The following is an 18669-nucleotide window of genomic DNA, read 5'->3' as shown; positions in this document are numbered from 1 at the left end:
TAATGTTAAAAAAATATTAAAAGTGCATCATACAAGTATTTTTTTCTGGATTGCTAAGCCATGTACCATTTACCTGGATCCAGCCCTGGTTTCCTTTTTTGGTTGGGTTTTTTTTTGGGGGGGGGCATGGCAATGGGGTTAAGTGACTTACCCAAAGTCACACAGGTAGGTAATGATTAAGTGTCTGAGGTGGGATTTGAACTCAGGTCCTCCTGACTCCAGGGCCGGTGTCACCTGATTTTGAACTGGATGTTCTCTAACATCCAGTTATCTCTGACTCAGCATGTCCAACTATGAACTCATTATCTTTCACAGCAAATTGATTCCTCTTCTAAACTTCCCTAGTTCCCACCACCCTTCCAATTACCCAGACCCAAAACCTCATTATCATTTTCATTCCCTCTCCCTCACCTTAAAATAGCTGCCCAACTGTGAATGTCCTCTCCTTTCTATTTCCACAATATCCTTTACTTCTGTCTTTTTTTTCCACCAGAGTCTCCAATATAATTCAGATCCTTTCTCCTGGACTATTCACAACGGTCTCCTAATTGTTCTCTGTCCCTGGTGTCTATTTCTTTAATCTAGTCTCCATTCAATTATCAAACAGTTTTGACCAATTCTCTTGCCTACTTGAGTCCCAAAGGTTTTCTAATACTTCTAGGATCTATTGTTCAAGCATTCTATTTTGGGTTGGGTTTTTTTTGCTTTGTTTTGTTTTTTGTTTTTGCAAGGCAATGGGGGAGGGGGCCGAGTTAAGTGACTTGCCTAAGGTTACCCAACTACCTAATTATTGTCTGAGGCCAGATTTAAACTCAGGTCCTCCAGACTCTAGGGATAGAGCTATCCATTGTGCCACCTAGCTGCCACCTCATTCTATTTAGTTTTGAAAAACATTCATAATCAGTCTTCAACTCATCCTTCCAAAACATATTATATATTATTTCTATTCTCACACAATTTTGTTGTTCAGTCATTTTTTTCAGTCATGCCTGACTCTTCATAATCTTTTTCAAGGTTTCAAAACCTCTTTGAGGTTATCATGGCAAGAATATTGGAGTAGTTTGCCATTTCTCTAGTTCATTTGACAGATGAAGAAACTAAGGCAAATAAGGTTTGAACTCAGCTCTTTCTGACTCCTCTCCACTGCACCATCTAGCTGCCACACTATGATTCAGTCAAATTGGGCTTCTTGGTGTCCCTTATTTTCTTCCCCTGATATGTAAAGTGATTGAGCTAGATGATCAAGGTTTCTTCAAGCTTAAAAATCACCAACTTCTAAGGTGTCCTTCCCTCTCCTTTTCCAGGGCCCATTCCAGGGTCCTATGATCCTCTGGGACCTTATAGGGACCCCAGTAGTCATTGATGAAAATTGACAGCACGCAGAAAGTGACTTCCTTACCCTGATCTTCCAGGAAAATGTGTTCTCTTTCTTTTCCATTTTCCCTAGAATTCTGCACACAGAACATTTTTCTCCCACCATCATCCTTGGTATCATATCTGTGTAGAAGCTGAATCACTGCTCAAAGAGGGTAAGCTCCTTGAGGGCAGGAATGGTGTCATCTTTTTCTTCACCATCCTCAGACATAGAAACTACTTCCTAAACATTTGTTGAATTAAAAGTTGCTGTAGGTCCCACATAGTGCAAAGATCAGGGGTTCGGAGGCTCATTGGGCTAGCAGAATTGGGCAGTTGCAGCTCATTGGAAGTCTTCGAGAAGAGCTGGAATGGCCCCTTGGGCACATCCTAGAAATGTTTGGAGTCGGAGGGCCTGGGGTGGACTTCTGGCTCCATTCCTTAAACCTTGTATAACACTGGGCAAATTCTTTTACCCAAATGAGACAGCTGGTCTAGAAATAAAGACTTTTGCCAATTCTGAATTCTCCATTCCTTCTCAGTTAAGGACTGGCCACATGCCTAGGCTAAGCCTTGGAGGGACTCTAGTTTCAACACAGAACTTGCTAAGAGACCTTCAGCAAACTGACAAGCCAAGCTAATTTAAGCTTACACAAGACTGCAGTGGGATGTAATGGAGAGAGTCCATTTTAGAGTCGGTAAAATTCAGCAAGAGTCAAGTTCAAATCCTGACTGTGATTCAATGGTTGTGTTGTCCTAGGAAAGTCACAACCTCTTAGTGGCCCAAAGTGGCTCTAAACCTATAACCTATGCAGAAGGTGTCAACCTGAGTTGATAGAGGGAATTTCCTCACTGGGAATTGCCTACACTAACAAAATCATATCTGGTAGGGGCAACTTGGTGGTACAGTGGGTAGAACACCAGCCACAGAATCAGGAGGACCGGAGTTCAAATCTGCCCTCAGACACTTAATAATTACCTAGTTGTATGACCTTGGGCAAGTCACTTAACCCCATTGCCTTGCAAAAACCAAGAAAAATAATCACATCTAGTATTTTTAAAAGAGAGAGAGAGAGGGAGGAACTATCAAATCTAAGTAATGTTCCCTCTAAATCCTATAGTGCAAAGTGCATTCATTTCGATGAAACAGTTGATGCTTTTGCACTTTGTAGCCATCCACTCTGGGAAAAGCTACTCTATCATCACTCTTCAATCTGCTGCTGTCTACCTCTAAGTGACTGATGAGGGTCCCTTGTTATTTTTGCCCCCCCCCATCAAAGGGGTCAAATTGCATTCCAAGTTTCACTGATCTAGGGAGAATAGTCACGATTTAATTCTGAGCAACCTCCATAGATGCACAGTTGTAACCAGGGTAGGTCATCCAGGGTCTTGCCTCAGGAAGCATTCATCAGGTTTCCTCCTAGCCCTAAACCTCAGATCATAGCCCTTGTGACTAGTGGTAGGAGCTTCCCCATTCTCTCTGTCTCTGTCTTTGTTTCTATCTCTGTCTCTCTGTCTCTGCCCTTTACGTTCCCTACCCTTCCCTCTGACTCCATTGGGTAGCATGCCCTTACCTGCAGGTGCTCTGCTCAAAGGGATGTAAACTTGGATGACTGTAACCTTGCAAGGTAGCTTGTGGTTTATGAGCTAGATTCCTTTCCCAAGGAACAGTCCTGAAGATGTAATCACCGTGGCTCTCTTGGAGCCACCAACAGTAAATCAAGTCCCTGTAGTTTGGGCTCTAATGGGGTCAAAGTGAATGCAAGTTGCAATTGTTTTCAGTCAGAACTCTGGATTTTTTGACATGGAAAAGAGGCCATTCTTAGTCTCACCTCCCATCTAGCCTAAATCACTAAATGGGTGTTGCCTCAGTCAAACTGAGATAAGTTAAAGACCCTAGTATAAAAAGGCCAAGGTCCCACCGCTAGGGCTCCAGATGATATTTAACCCCAGGACCCAGATGGCTCTACAGAAAAAAGTGAGGTTGGTGACTTTGCACAGTCCTTTCTCACTCAATCGAATTCATTTGCATGCCATGGCATTACCTCCCTGATCGCATGGTCCTCTTCCAGAATGAAGGGCAAAGATAGCAAGCAGCCTTTCCTCCCTTCTTCCCTCCACTGACTGTCTTTAAAAGATGATTTGAGGGGGAGCAGCTAGGTGGCATAGTGGATAGAGCACTGGTCCTGGAGTCAGGAGGATCTGAGTTCAAATCCAGCCTCAAACACTTAATAATTACCTAGCTGGGTGACCTTGGGCAAATCATTTAACTCCATTGCCCTCCTAAAACAAACAAACAAAAAAGATGATTTGAGGCCATCACTTGCTCATGGTAGAAAGTGGCTAATTATGGCCCCGTTCCTTATTTTAAATGGCACAGAAACTGAAAGTGAGGAGGGAGACTCACCTAGAGACTACCTATACCTGAGGAAGACAGAGTATCTCCCAGATGTCTTTGCTAAGCAAACTCCCTTATTAGATAACATCCAATTTGACCCCCTTACTTTAGGGAGGGAGAAACTGAGGTTCAGTGAAGAAACAGTATTATTCAGCCAAGCGGTGGGATTCAGGCAAGTGGGTGGTATATTGGATACCTGAAGACAGGAAGACTCATCATCATTTTAAATCTGAACTCAGATGCTTACTGGTTGTGTGAACCTGGGCAAGTCATTTAATGCTATTTGTCTTAATTCCTCATCTGTGAAATGAACTGGAGAAGGAAATGGCAAACACTCCACAATTTTTGCCAAGGAAACCTTAAATGGCATTACGGAGTCAGACACAAATGAACAACAAAGCAAGGATTCAAATTCAGATCTTGTCCTCCTTACCAGTATCCTCTCTATATCTCAATAAGACCATCTGTTAAACAGGACCCAGAGAGGACCTGGATGGCAAGGGAGAATGGAAAGGGGAAAGAAAGGTCATAGGTTAGTGCCTGCATCCACCCCACCTCCCAACCCAGTAACTTCCTCCCTTATAATTAGAATCTGGAAGCGTTCCATTTTAGAAGTGGCTATGTGAATGGGGCTTACCTTACAAGGATAGAAGGCTGGGCAGCCCACAGAGGGCACTGTGGACCTACAGTTCTGGCTGCATCATTTGGGTTGCCAACTTCTGCCCTAGATTCTGTGAGACTTGCAATAAGTACAGAATCTGAAGACCGTTATATGCATTAATAACAAGGATGGACTCTGATAGACTTAGTGATTCCTTAGCAATAGTGATCAAAGATAATCTTAACAGACTTCTTTTTGTTTTGTTTTGTTTTGTTTTTTAGGTTTTTGCAAGGCAAATGGGGTTAAGTGGCTTGCCCAAGGCCACACTGGCTGGGTAATTGTTCTAACAGACTTCTAATGGACAATGCCATCCTTATCCAAAACAGACTATTTTCACTTTCTTAAATTTGTTTTTTCTTTTTTCTTTCTCATCATTTTCCCTCTTTTTCTGATCTTCTTTCATACCTTGACTAATATGGGAATGTTTAACTTGATTGTGCATGTAGAGCCTATATCGGATTGCTTGCTGCCTTGGGGGTGGGGAGAGAAGGGAAGGAGGGAGAAAAATGGGAAACTTAAAATTTTACAAAAATGAATGTTGAGGGGCGGCTAGGTGGTGCAGTGGATAAAGCACCGGCCCTGGAGTCAGGAGTAGCTGGGTTCAAATCCAGTCTCAGACACTTAATAATTACCTAGCTGTGTGGCCTTGGGCAAGCCACTTAACCCCATTTGCCTTGCAAAAAAAAAAAACTAATAAAAAATGAATGTTGAAAACTATCTTCATATGTAATTGAAAAAATAAACCACTAATCAGATTTTTTTAAAGAATTTATTTTCCTTGAGCACTAATTATTCGATGATGGATTGCTAATTTCCACTATATAATTTTGTCCTATATAGTCAACTTTCAACTATCTCTTTTGTGGTTCATTAACAATAAATTCCTTATCAATTATTGCAGACATTTAAAAAAGAAAAGAAAGAAATATATGACCTCCCATCATGGGTCACAAAAGCTCTAATATCCAACTCAAATCTATAAGATCCTGGAATCAATTTGTTTTGGATAAAGTTCTGGTCATAGAGTAGGCCAGAGGAATTCTAGAGAAAGGCTTTCAATCTCCCCTTCTCCCCCTGCAACCCATCTAGCACTCCTTGGGGTGGGGGGCAGTGTTCATACACCCCTTTGATGGTGAAAACTAAAGATCATTTCTAGAATTATAGTTTTAAATAATTTAAGCAAAACCTAAATTTCAGATAGATTAGTAAGTCAAAGAAACATTTTTTACCTAAATTCACAGATTTCTCCCTGAAACCTATTCAAAGAACCCCTGAGGATATCTATGGACACCAGGATAAGAGTCTGGTTTAGGCTATGAGAGAGAATTGCTTCCTTGTGAGAAAATGCACTTTACCCTACAAATTTTGTTCCCCCCCCCCCCCCCCCCCCCCCCGTAGTTAGTCCATCAGCATCAACATCACCCTTGAGGACCTATCTTATCCAACAGGCATCACTCTCAGGATCATGTCCTTCAACTGAATCACATTCAAATACTTTTAGATTTGCAAAATACTTTCCTCATCCCACAGGTGAGGCAAATAATGTATCCATTATCTCCCTTACAAAAAAAGAGAAAAGATTTGTTCACAACTTCTCTCTTGGGTGCCACTAAATTATCCTTACCTCCTCTCTAAAGATCATCCCCTCCCACGGTCCTTCTTTGTGAGTGAACTATTCTCCTCTGGGCCCATTCCTTGATATTTACCTACTTTGCCCTAGTCTTCCTAACTCCATCATTGAACTGAAATCACTTTCTCCCAAGTTACCAAAGCTATCTGAACCCATCACTCCAATAACTAGTCTTTGTGTGATGCTTGACGGTTTTCAAAGTTACAAACACAGATCACCCCCTGAAGCCTTAAGGAAACTTTTACTTTTAAAGCTGAATTGTTACCCTAAGACTTTTTTTAAAAAAGATTTCATTTGAGTTTTACAATTTTTCTCCCAATCTTACTTCCCTTCCCCCCACCCCCACCCCCACGGAAAGCAATCTGTCATTCTTTATTTTGTTTACCCTAAGACTTTTAGAATACCCTATAAGATCTCATTTGATCCTCATGAAAACCCTGAGAGGTAGATTACTATTACTATTAATCTTCATCTTATAGACGAGGAAATCAAAGTTAACTATGAATATAAATAAGGTTGAAACTATAAACAATGAAACTATAAATATGAATAAGTTACATGCCCAGTGATCTGCAGCTATTAAATGTCTGAGATCAGATTAGGTCTTGCTGACTCCAAGTTATGGCTCTGTAACCACCTGTAGCTGGCTTTGAACACTTTTGGTCACCTCCTCTTCCTAGGTATTCTTTCCTCCCTGGGTTTTTATGATACTGTTATGCCATGGTTCTTACTTAATCGATTTCTCTTCTGGATCATTATCTAGATCCCACTGTCCTTTGACCACAAGAGTCCCCAGGCTAAGTCTTAGGTACCCTTTTCTCTTTACACCCATTCTTGGAGAATTTCATCAGCTCCCGTGAGTGCAATCATTTCTATCAGATAACTTCCACATCTATTTATATAGCTCATCTTTCCTCAACTCTATCCTCTACCTGGATGTCTTATTAGTATCTGGAACTGGGTTTTGCAGTAGTTTAATAATTTTTCAGTTATGTCTGATTCTTCATGACCTTATTTGGGGTTTTCTTGGCAAAGATACTGGAGTGGCTTTTGCTATTTCCTTCTCTGGCTTATTTTTCCAGATGAAGAAATGGAGACAATCAGGATTAATTGACTTGCTCAAGACCACACAGTTACTAAGACTTATCTTCCTGTCTCCAGGTCTGGGCTCTACCCACTATGCCTTCTAAGAGCTCCATTTCCAAAATAGAACTAATCCTATCCCTGCTCCCAAAACCTTTTCCCCTCCATACTTCATTTTCAGCCTGTCTGACAGCTGTGATCAGAATCTGTTATCCTTAACTTTTCCCCTGTACCTTACTCTTCTCTCTGGCCACTTTATCATTTTTCCTCATTCTATGCCATTCTCTCTACTTCTTAATTTGGACTCTCATAACTTCTTCCCTGCATTATTGTAATTAAATTGCAAGTTTGAAGTCGTCATCTTCCACAGCTTTTTCTACCAAAAGTCACCTTCCTAAAGCACTCCTCTACTCAAGATGTTTCAATAGCTCCTTATTGCCTCTACCAAGTTCTTAGTTTTGTATTTAAAATCCTCATAATCTGACTCCAATCTACCTTTCTTGGCTCACCACATTTCACTCCCCTTGACATAGCCTCTATTCCAGTCAAACTGACCTATTAATTGTCCATCCATCCAACTCAGCATTCCATCTCTAGCCCCCTTGCCTTTGTCCAGTTAGCCTATTTTGAGCCCTGACTCTTGGAATTTCTAGCTTCTGATCAGGCGACCGTGTGCTGCCATCTATAGTAAGCCTATCCCAATCCCCTAGTTATTAGGGTTCTCTCCCTCCTCAAACTATCTTCCATTTACTTACCTGATTTCCATGATGCATCCTCCAGTTAACAATAAACTCCTTTTTGTCTTAATTTCCTACTAGCTCAATGCCTCAGAGTAGATGCTTGATAACTGTTGTATTGAATGGCATACATTCTGGACTTGATGTTGAAGGAAGAAACAAAGTTTAAGACAAGGTCATGCCATGAAGCTTAGAGTCTAGTTTAATTCAGGCTTAGAGTTTGTCACCAATTTGCTGATAATGCTTGTCCTTCATCTTCAAAGAAGACCATGACATCAGGTAGGCGATGCCATGACAAGCATGTGAATCGGATTCGAATGAGGGGGTTCTGTGCTGTCACCAGTCTCACTTTCTTTCCTGAGCTAACTGGGTCCAGTGGCCAGATAGGAATCAGGACAACTGGAGATGGCCCTAGATGAAAGGCAGAGTCAAGTGACTTGCCCAAGGTCACACAAGGAGTAAGTGGCAAGAGGCTGGATTTGAACTCCCAACCTCCTAACTCCAAGGCCAGTGCTCTATCCACTGTGTCATCTACCTGCTAGACTGCTCCAGCTCCCCAATAACCAATGGGTACCCTGGCTGCCGCAACTAGATTCTACCCACCGTGCCATTCTTCGAGTGGGATAGACCTTTGTCAGGCCCTGGAACCTTGCCCTCTCCACACCAAACCACCATCCCAAAACATCGAGAACTGCTTCCCAGATATGATTGCAGGCACTGGTGTTTACACATTTTTTTTTAATTTTTGTACAAAACATATTTAAAAAAATAAACCATGATCTTGTTTGTTCCATGACACATAAAATCGTCAGCTTAGGGGAAATGTTTTTATAGATACATCCCTATCCCCTTTCTCACTGACTTAGAAGGAGTCTCAGTAACACACCTACAGAGAGAGAGAGATTGAGAGAGAGAGAGAGAGAGAGAGGGAGGAAGTGGGGGAAGGGATTGGGAAATTGCATTATTGCATTATTCTGAAGCCCTGAGCTGGAAAAAAGAGAATAGAGAGAGCCATAAAACATTATTCATGATTCTTCTGGAGTCGCCACTGCCTAGACACGAAATAGGGATTGACAAAGGAGAAGAGAGTGAACAGTATCAGCCCGATATTCACCTGTGAGAGAAGAGAGGGAATAATAAGGACCCACCAGGACCAGAGCAAAACCCAGGGTGAGGGTGACTTTGCCTCTGAAGTTGATGTGAGGGGTCACTCTCCTCTGATGTAGTGTGCTATACTACTGTCAAGTGGTAGGGATTCTAGTTATGGCTGTGTCTTAGGTAACTCATACCCATTGTGTCATCCTTTGGGTATCCTGCTTATTACAAAATGTTAAGAGCTAAAAGGAAGGTGGCTAACAGCTGGTCATAAGATTATAGCTCTAGAATTAGAAAAGATCACTGAGACCATTTAATCCAACCTCCTTACTGTACAGGGGAGGAAACTGAGGGTAATGATGATGAACTGACTTACCGAAGGTCATACAGTTATTAAGCTGGAGAGATGGGATTTACACTTAAGACCTCTGATTTTAGAACCAGCCTCCACAATCCCAACTAATCCAATCCCTCCATTTTCCACAAACACAGAAAAAGCAAATCACTCAAAGTTACACAAGTTGATTGTTAACGGAACTGGAATTTCAATAGATCTGACTCCTGGGGAAGCTTACTAAGAGCCATTATTCTTACGGAGGTCAGCTAGGTGAGCTTTCAGGGACATATGAACTACTGCAAAGCATTTTTCAGAAATGAAGGCAGCACATAGTGGAAAGAACATTGGCTGCACATCTGGCTTGGCCCCTGGCAACCTGTGTGACCTTAAGGAAATCCTTTACCTGAGGTCCGGATCATTTCTCTCACCTATAAAAATAAAAGGCTTAAACCAGATGAACTCTGAGGGCTGCTAACAGTTTGGATTCTATAATCTCATTTCAGCCTCAGGTTGAGTTTATCAGCCTTCTTGTGCCATAGGAACATACATATAAATCTGGAAGGGACCTTAGAGTTCATAGAGTAAACATCTCATTTTATAAGAGAAGAAACTGAGGCACTGAGAGGTTAAGAGACCTGTCCAAAATTACGTAAGTTATGAGGGGTGAAAATAGGGATTCAAATCCAGATCCTAAGTCTACACTCAGTTGGCATTCTGCTACATGGAGTGGTTTCTCCTTTTTGACCTCCTTTGCTGCTATCAACTCTAACCCAACAAACCCTCAGTCATAGTCACTCATGGGGTACTCCTGAGGAATCCCTTACCCTACAAGAAATAAGTACAAAATCATCTTTCTTCTCCCGTCTTCCCCCTTCTCCCACTCTTCCCCAGGGCCAGGGCTTCGCATGTAGGGTGAGGGAGAAGCAGACACAGGGATGTTACTCACGTAAAGAGGGTCCCCGTGGAGTGGCCCTTTGATGAGGATGAAGAGGGGGAACTGCAGAAGTGAGATCAATGCTGACAACATCATGTATGTCCCATAGACCTTCCCAAAGTGCTGGGAAGGAAAGCTGTGGAGAAACATGGATCAGTCCAGTGAGCCACCCTGTTCCCCCTTCTACTCCAGGAACTTCTTAGTAAGGTTTTACCTATGTTCCTTCCTGCCCCATTCTTCTACTCTTTTTCTTCTAGGCTCAGAGTCCCAGAATTTTAGAGATAGAAGGGAACTTTGAGATTGCCATGTTCAATTCACTCATTTTATAGAAGAAAACTGAGGGCTAGAGAGAGACAGTGGCTAAAAATTTTAAGTAACTGAGTCAAGACTTAAACCCTAGTCCTCTTGTGCCTCTGGTTCATCCACTAGAATAACTCCAGTGCCAGGGTAGATGATTTTCTCAAGGTGACAGCCATCTCCACCCATGACTAAACAATCTTTGAGTGACCATGCCCTCCCCAACCAAAAAAAAATAAATAAATAAGTTAATGGCTTCCCTTCTAAGAATGTTTTTTTTAAAGATGAAGGGGAAAAAATATTCATTAGCCAATCTTGTGAAGATGATCAACCTTCAAAAATAAAAGAAGCTAGTGACATTGTCAGCATCTTCCCAATAGAAAGTGCATTAACCATTCTCTTGTTTGAAATTCCCTATAGCCCTATGAAGCAAGGAGACTAGGAGGATCTTCATTTTAGAAGGAAACTGCAAGTCAGAGAAGTAAAGGGAATTCCCCAAGGTTGCACTCTTAGTGAATAATAAAGAGCCAGAAACTTCAAGGCTAGCATTCTTTCCCTTCTACCTCATGACCCGTGTTCTGTTCTTCAGCTCATATCATTTCTCCATCTTCCCAGCTCCATCTTTCTATTTCCAGTGACCCCCAGGCTCCAACTATCCCCTCCAGAGAACTCACCCCAGAAACTCAGAGTAGAAAAAGTCCAGCTCTTAGCTGAATAAGGAACTCTTCCATCACTGCTATGGAAAAAGCACCTCACTTCTAACTTGACAGGAAGAATCCACAACCTCTAAAGTCAGTCCACTCAATGGGACAACTGATTTTCATTAAGTTTTTCTTGACTTCAAGCAAATACACCTCTTCACTATTTCAGTCATTGCTTTTAGTTCTGTCCTCTGTGGCCAAACATAGCTGATTTGAGCCTGATATTTTTAAAAATACTTATTTAGATAAGAGACTTGAAGTACCTGAGGAACTGATCCACTTCCTCCTGAGGCTTCTCCAGGCTAACCCACTCCTGGTTTTTTCAACCCAATGTCCTATGGCAAGAACTCAAGACCCTTTATGATCTAGGTTGCTCTCAAGCTGACTAACATCAGACCTAAAATATGACATCAAGAACTGAATCCCCTAGATGGCTAACCAGAACAAATGAATATGGAACGACCATCTTCCTAGTTCCTGACCTTATGCCTTCCTCAAAGTGGCTTAAAATTTGTTGTACCCTTCTTGATGGTCGTATCAAGGTAGCAACTCTTCAGCTTAAAATGCACTTAAGCCCCCAAATCTGATTCAGAAAAACTGCTATAGCCATAACTACCCTCAGGTTATTCTTAAAGAAAAGTGTTTGGTTTGGTTTTTGTCTTTGTTTTGCAACTCAAGGGAAAAGTTTTTCTTTGATCTCCATTGTTTCATCTTGGGAGACAAGGATACTGGAGAAAGCTGGTTTTGGAACCAGGAAGAACTAGGTTCAAGCCTGGAGAAATATATATTATATACATATGGGGGGAGAGTTCCATGTACCTATATGTATCTGTTCAAAAAATGATCAACCCAAGTTATTAAAGATCATGCCAAGCTGTAGAGAAGTGACCATAGATTCCTAGGACACTTCATTGAAGCTCTTTATCCAAAATAAACCCTGAAACTGTTAAGGACTACTGAGGCACTATCAAGATCCAACCAATTCCAAAGCCAATCATTAATCATCTAAATCTTTTGTCCATCCTTTGCTCCCATTTCATAGGGGCTAGAATGAATATCACCCCCCTTTGCCCTAGAAAACACACACACACACACACACACACACACACACACACACACACACACACACAGACTTACGCCAGAGTGATGAAGGCAGCATTCCCTCCATACAGGAAAGACCGACTGATAACTTGAAGGATGAAAGTGAGATACTGGAGTTGAAGGCTGGGAATGGAGGCACAGATGGAGAAACTGAGGCACAACAGGGATGTCAAGGCCAAGGATGGGTAGGTAGAGTGAAGATCTGCCATAGACTCTGGAAAACCTGGTCCAAGAAGAAATCTTGACTTAAGTTGGAAAGATCCATGAGAGTAGAGGACAGGGGCAACAGGCACTGTACTGCCAATGGTACATTTAAACAGGTAAAGCAACATTCTTTAAGCAGGTAAATCAAGAAACTATCATATCGTGAGTTTCTTTCCCCCAGAGTTAGCCCCTTCTTTTTCCTATTACTGTACCATGGTATCCTGTCCATGAGCTAACGCTATCACTAACACGAGACGGTTTTTGGTCTCTCCATCCAGAGAACCTTGCATTCTGAGATCAGAAGTCACCCATCCCTTAGATTTCTTTCTTCACAATTCCACTCTCCTACTTAACACATATTACATTTATTTAGAATTACTAAATTTGGCCTTAAGAAGGAGAGAGGAGGCAAAACAATGAAAAAGGTAGAGAGAATGAAACAAGCTTGTTGAAGGGGTTCCAGGACCCTAGACAGGGACACGGATCTCACCTTTTCTTCTTGCCACTAGTTGGTATTTTTTCTTAAGACGGTCCAACAATAATCCATTCCAGGGGGCACACAGCACCCCAAAGAGCTGAGTGATGGCAAAGGCATTTGTAAAGGTGCTGACTGTAATGATTAAGGGGTGGTGGTAAAGAAGAAAGAATCAGACCTGAGCAGAGGAATTTCTAGTCTAACCCTAACTCATTGCCCCAAACCCATTTTTCCCCCTTGGATTTCATTATATCAATGATGCTTTAGTACAGTTTCTGGAACACAGTGAGCACTTAAAATAAATTCTTAACAAAAACCAGGTGTGGTGACATATGCTTGTAAATCAAAAGATCTCCTGAGTCTGGAAGTTCTAAACTGAAGTGGGTTATGCTGATCAGATGTCCACATTAAGTTTGGAACAGTATAATGAGCCATTGGAATATGGGGAAAACTGCCAGGTCATCCAAAGGGGAGATCTAGTCTAAATCTGAAATGGAGCAAGTCAAAGTTCCCATACTGATGAGAGTGAGATTAGACCCATGAGCAATCCCTGCATTTCCATTCTGGGTAGGAGAGGAAGGTTCAGTCCCTTTTAAAAATTTAATAAATACTTGCTAATACTGATAATACTTGCTACTACTGATAGTGATGATGAGGTCAACTAGTCCAATGCTTTCACTTTACAGGGGAAGTAAACTGGCCCAGAGAAGGTAAATGGCTTGTCTAAAATGACCAATGACTCAATGACAGAGGCTGGGCTAAAACCCAGAGCCCTCTTTCCCCACAGGTTGGTGTTCCTTGCTGATCTCTGGTAATGGCATTCTACCCCAAGAGGGCTAATCTCACGTAACAGAAAGATAATAGTTGTGCCAAGAGATGCAGCTTCCAATTTCAGTCACTAAAGGATCATGAACAGGTCATTCAACTTCATTGCAAGGTAACCCAGTGTAATAGATAAAGCAATTGACTGGGAGTCAGAAAATCTGGGTTCAAATCCCACCTCAGGTACTCACTTGTGCAAACCTGTCTCAATAATGAAATTTCTTCAATCTATAAAATGAAGGAGTTGGGCTCAATGATTCCCCCATCTATTCCAATCCAGTCTATAATTCTATGATGGTCCATGGACCTTTTTTCTCATCATCATATTAAAGATAATCCTGTAGTCTCTACTTCCCATGACCTTTTCAAGCAAAATACTTTAGAAACCTTAGAAAACTGAAGAAGCAGGAAGGATTTCCATTGAATTCCATACCCTTAGCTAGGATCAGAACTTGGACAAATGAGATCTACCCAATCACACAATCATGTGACATCCCCCTCCCCCCCATCCCTCAGGTCCAACAACTCCTCATCTGCCTTCCGAGCATGTACCTAGATCCTGGTTCCTATCGGCCAGATGATTCAGCATGGGGTTGAGGGTCCCGATGAAGAGGTAGTGCCACAGTTGCATTGAAGAGAGCCAGATCAGGTGCCAAAAAAATCTCCAAGATAGCACACAGCTCCGGAAAGAGGGAATCATGACTGCATCTAATGAAGTAAGGAGAATCTTGACATGGTTGGAGAGAGAGAAGGGAAAAGGGAAGACTATAAGGAAAAGAGAAAGATGGAAATCTGGAGAGAGCATGACCAGAGCCTGAGCAGTAGGAGAACTTGTAATAACTGGCAACTAGGTGTGGCAGTGAATAAAGCACTATTCTTGTACAAGACTAGAGTTCAAATTCTGAATAAGATACTTTAGTAGCATGACCCTGTGCCTCAATTTCCTCCTCTGTAAAATGGGAATAATAATAGCTCCTATCTTACAGGATTTCTGTGAGGATCAAGTGATATAATCTATGTTAAAAAAAAAACCTTGCACAGCTTAAAATACTATGTAGAGATTAGCTGTTACTATTACCTGTAATCCACAGGTAGACTATATTGGGTATGAGCTGGGATAGTGGATAGACCACTGAACTCTTACTAGCTGGCGTGACTCTGGACGAGGGGGCTGAACCTCTCTGTGCCTCAACTTCCTCTGCTACAAATGATAGGGTTAGAATAGATGGCTCCAAAGACCCCTACCAGCTCTACTTATTCTGTGATTCTCTATTTTTTTTTCAGAAAGATTTTATTTATTTGGAGTTTTACAATTTTTCCCCCACTCCTACTTCCCTCCCCTCACCCCCCCTCAGAGGGCATTGTTAGTCTTTACATGGTTTCCATGGTATACATAGATCTCAGTCGAATGTGATGACTGTGATTCTCTATTCGCCACCCAGTCGTTCTTCCTATCACATTACTCTATGCTCACCCTTTATATCCAAATAGACAAGAAACTATTTGGCATTCAGGATTCTGAGTTGGAACAGACCTCAGCGATCAGTTTGACCAACTCAAACCTTAATAAGAAACCTCTCTACAAGTGGCCATCTTGACTGCACTTGAAGTCTAATAATCAAGAGACCATTCACTCCATACAGTGGCGGACCCAGGTCATTTTAGAGTGGCTGGAATTGTGTGTCTAAAGTTTAAAATTCAAAGTTTCTCATTACAGCCTTTATGAAACTTCCACCTATTTATTGTTCCTATACTTCCCAATGCAATCAAATAGAGCAAGTTTTATTCCTCTTTTAAAAGACAGTCCTGCAGCTATTTGGAGGTATCCCTCTTCAATTTCCCCTGACTCTTTCTATTCCTTTTCTCCATATTAAACATATCTAGTTTCTTAACCAATCTTCCTATCATCTTACTATCCCAGTACCCCACCTTGAATGGGCATCACCTTGATATTATCTATCCCAAAATATAGCTTCCAAAACCAAATATGGTATTCCTAATGGGGTCCAATCGAGGATTCCCTCTGCCTGTAAAACTTTCCCTACCCATTAAAAATGAGTTTCTAAAAGAAATTAATAAAAATGAGTTTCTCTGATGCTCCCATCCAGAAATGGCCTCTCTTTTGGAATTTCCAAAATCCTTCAGTTCTTACTCTCATGACCCTTATTGTTGTCATTGTTGGGTTGTTTTCAGTCATGTCTGACTCCTTGTGGCCCCATTTGTGGTTTTCTTATCAAAGATCCTAGGGTGATTTGCCATTTCCTTCTCCAGTAGGAGAACTTGTAATAACTGGCAACTAGGGGCAGCTAGGTGGCACAGTGGATAAAGCACCAGCCCTGGAGTCAGTGGAAATCCAGTCTCAGACACTTAATAATTACCTAGCTGTGTGGCCTTGGGCAAGCCACTTAACCCCATTTGCCTTGCAAAAACCTAAAAAAAAAAAAAGTTAAAAAAAAACTGGCAACTAGTGTGGCAGTGAATAGAGCACTATTCTTGCAGTCAGGTGAGGAAACTGAGGCAGTTTTAAGCGACTTGTCCAGGATCACACAACTAGTAAGTATCTGAGGCTGGATTTGAACTCAGGAAGATGGAGTCCAGCACTACATCCACAGTGCCATCTCACTGCACCCATTGACTTACCCTCCTGTCTATTCATCCTCCTAAACTCAATATGGAAATTATGTCAAAATCTTGCCTTCCCCTGGGGACCTTTCCATGATGAGAACTCCCAAGAATACTCACAAGAGTATATAACAAGTATGTGACTTAGAATCATGAGACATGGTTCAAATTCTTTTCTAACATTTACAAGCTGTGGGATCATGATAGTCTTTTAACCCTCTCTGAACCTGTTTTTCCTCACCTTTAAAACTGTTGAAAACCACCTGCCTTGAGGGATTGCTGTAGAGAAAGCATTCTACAGCCTGAAAATATAAGAGAAATAATTTCTCATCTGTTTGGATTTATCATCATGGAGAAGCCCCTGGGCTGGAGACCCTGATTTGTCTAAGGCAGACAGAAGGCAACTCCTTTATCATTTAAGGAACCAAAACTAGCTGACTCAAATTGAAAGTGCTTTTAAGTTTCCAAAACAACACTTGGAGTTTGCTATTATTATTTTTTTTAGGTTTTTTTTTGCAAGGCAAATGGGATTAAGTGGCTTGCCCAAGGCCACACAGCTAGGTAATTATTAAGTGTCTGAGACCGGATTTGAACCCAGGTACTCCTGACTCCAAGGCCAGTGCTTTATCCACTACGCCACCTAGCCGCCCCAGTTTGCTATTATTATTGCTGAGGGGCATAAAACTAATGCTGTTTGAGGCACAATTTAAGCCCAGGTCTTCCCAACTTCCAATTCTCTCCTAAAAATCAGTTATCCACTTAATCTAATAATGCTTAAAAACTTAGAAAATTGGAAACACCAAGAAGTTAAGTGATTTTCCTCTATAGTGGAATGGAGTAAATATTCCTGGATCCAGATGCACATCCAGTTTCTGATCCTTAGAAATCATATGACCAAAAATAAGTCACATATCAGTTTCCATATATATATATATATATATATATATATATATATATATATATAGGAATGATATCATCAGTAGTAACTGATTACTGATATTACTGATACTACTGATAGTAGTAATATCATAGGGGTATTATGTGGCAGAGATCATATATATATATATATATATATATATATATATATATATATATATCAGGTAATAGATACATAAAGAAATTTGAAAATCTCAAGATGTACATAGCACATCCCCAAAGTCTGAGTCTTAATACTATCAGCGTTAAATTGTTAAAGTTTAAAATTGCTCTGAATTTTGGACACATTGTATGAATGTTAATTAATAATAATAATGAACAATAATGCTGGATTTGAACCTATATCTTCCTTACTTTTAGTTCAACTACTAACTTACACTGTAATTCTTTTTTTTAATTTTTATTTATTTAAGGCAGTGGGGTTAAGAGTGACTTATCCAAAAAAAAAAAAGAGTGACTTATCCAAGGTCACACCACTAGGTAATTATTAAGTGTCTGAGGCTAGATTTGTACTTAGATCCTCCTGACTCCAGGGCTGGTGCTCTAACCACTGCACCACCTAGCTGCCCCTACACTGTAATAATAAGTATTTGTTGAATTGATGAGTAAGACCAAGAGGAAGAGAACTATAGACTGGATTAGAAGGGCTAGGGAATTCAGGGGATTATCAGCTTTGTATAAATGTCAATAAATGTTGGATGGCAACTTTCTGTTTTGTGAAAGTAGAAACTATGAGTGTAAATATTGCAGAATCGCAGACCCAACTGACATACTGAGTAGTTTTACTGAGTTATTCTCCCCTCCCCTCCCACCATATTGCTCTCTTAAGGGAAGGGGGGAGAGAGAGAGAGAGAGAGAGATCTGAAAAAGAGATAAAAGGATGACAATAAAGATTTAAAAAGTAGCACTGAAGAGGTTAGAGAAAGGGATCCCAATGAGAGATGAACTTCTGAAAAAAACAATGAAATCTTCTTTGACTCTAAGAATGAGCAGATGAAGGGAAAGAAAGGGAGATGAAGTGAAATCCGAAGATTAGGAAAAAGAGCTGGAGGCTTGCCTTTTTGAAGATCTGGGGAGAGGTCACTGGCTTCTTGCCTCAGTTCCACCTCCCCTTTGTCAACTTCTTCATCTTTTACTTCTTGAGATTTATCAGCTTTCCTTGAACAGTCAATACTGAGGAAAGAAGTGCCCCAACCCAGTCCCCAGAGTATAGTTAGGAAGGACTTTAATGACATGCCACATCTACAATGTGACATCTGTAAGTGTACCCATTTGTGCCCAAC

General features: G+C 41.1%; 1 protein-coding gene across 5 annotated transcripts in view; it reads right to left on the bottom strand.

Annotated features, from left to right (window-relative positions):
• The window catches only part of SLC43A3 (solute carrier family 43 member 3), a 58584-nt gene that overhangs the window by 21540 nt on the left and 18375 nt on the right, over positions 1 to 18669 (bottom strand). For 2 of the 5 annotated variants that reach the window (XM_074231503.1, XM_074231504.1), the window contains exons 8-13: positions 18444 to 18559; positions 14381 to 14536; positions 13022 to 13141; positions 12364 to 12550; positions 10241 to 10364; positions 6398 to 8976 (exon numbers count right to left, since the gene is read on the bottom strand). In XM_074231503.1, the coding sequence (XP_074087604.1) occupies positions 8884 to 8976; positions 10241 to 10364; positions 12364 to 12550; positions 13022 to 13141; positions 14381 to 14536; positions 18444 to 18559 (796 nt within the window). In that variant the 3' untranslated portion in view covers positions 6398 to 8883. Of the gene's footprint in view, positions 1 to 6394; positions 8977 to 10240; positions 10365 to 12363; positions 12551 to 13021; positions 13142 to 14380; positions 14537 to 18443; positions 18560 to 18669 lie in introns of those variants that run through there. The other 3 variants (XR_012477344.1, XR_012477342.1, XM_074231505.1) reach the window with 2 other exon arrangements.

Source organism: Macrotis lagotis, chromosome 3 (genome assembly GCF_037893015.1).
Source record: "Macrotis lagotis isolate mMagLag1 chromosome 3, bilby.v1.9.chrom.fasta, whole genome shotgun sequence".
Taxonomy (NCBI): Eukaryota; Metazoa; Chordata; class Mammalia; order Peramelemorphia; family Peramelidae; genus Macrotis; species Macrotis lagotis.
The sequence above is the reverse complement of the archived record's forward strand: the minus strand, read 5'-3'. Positions and strand labels throughout refer to the sequence as shown.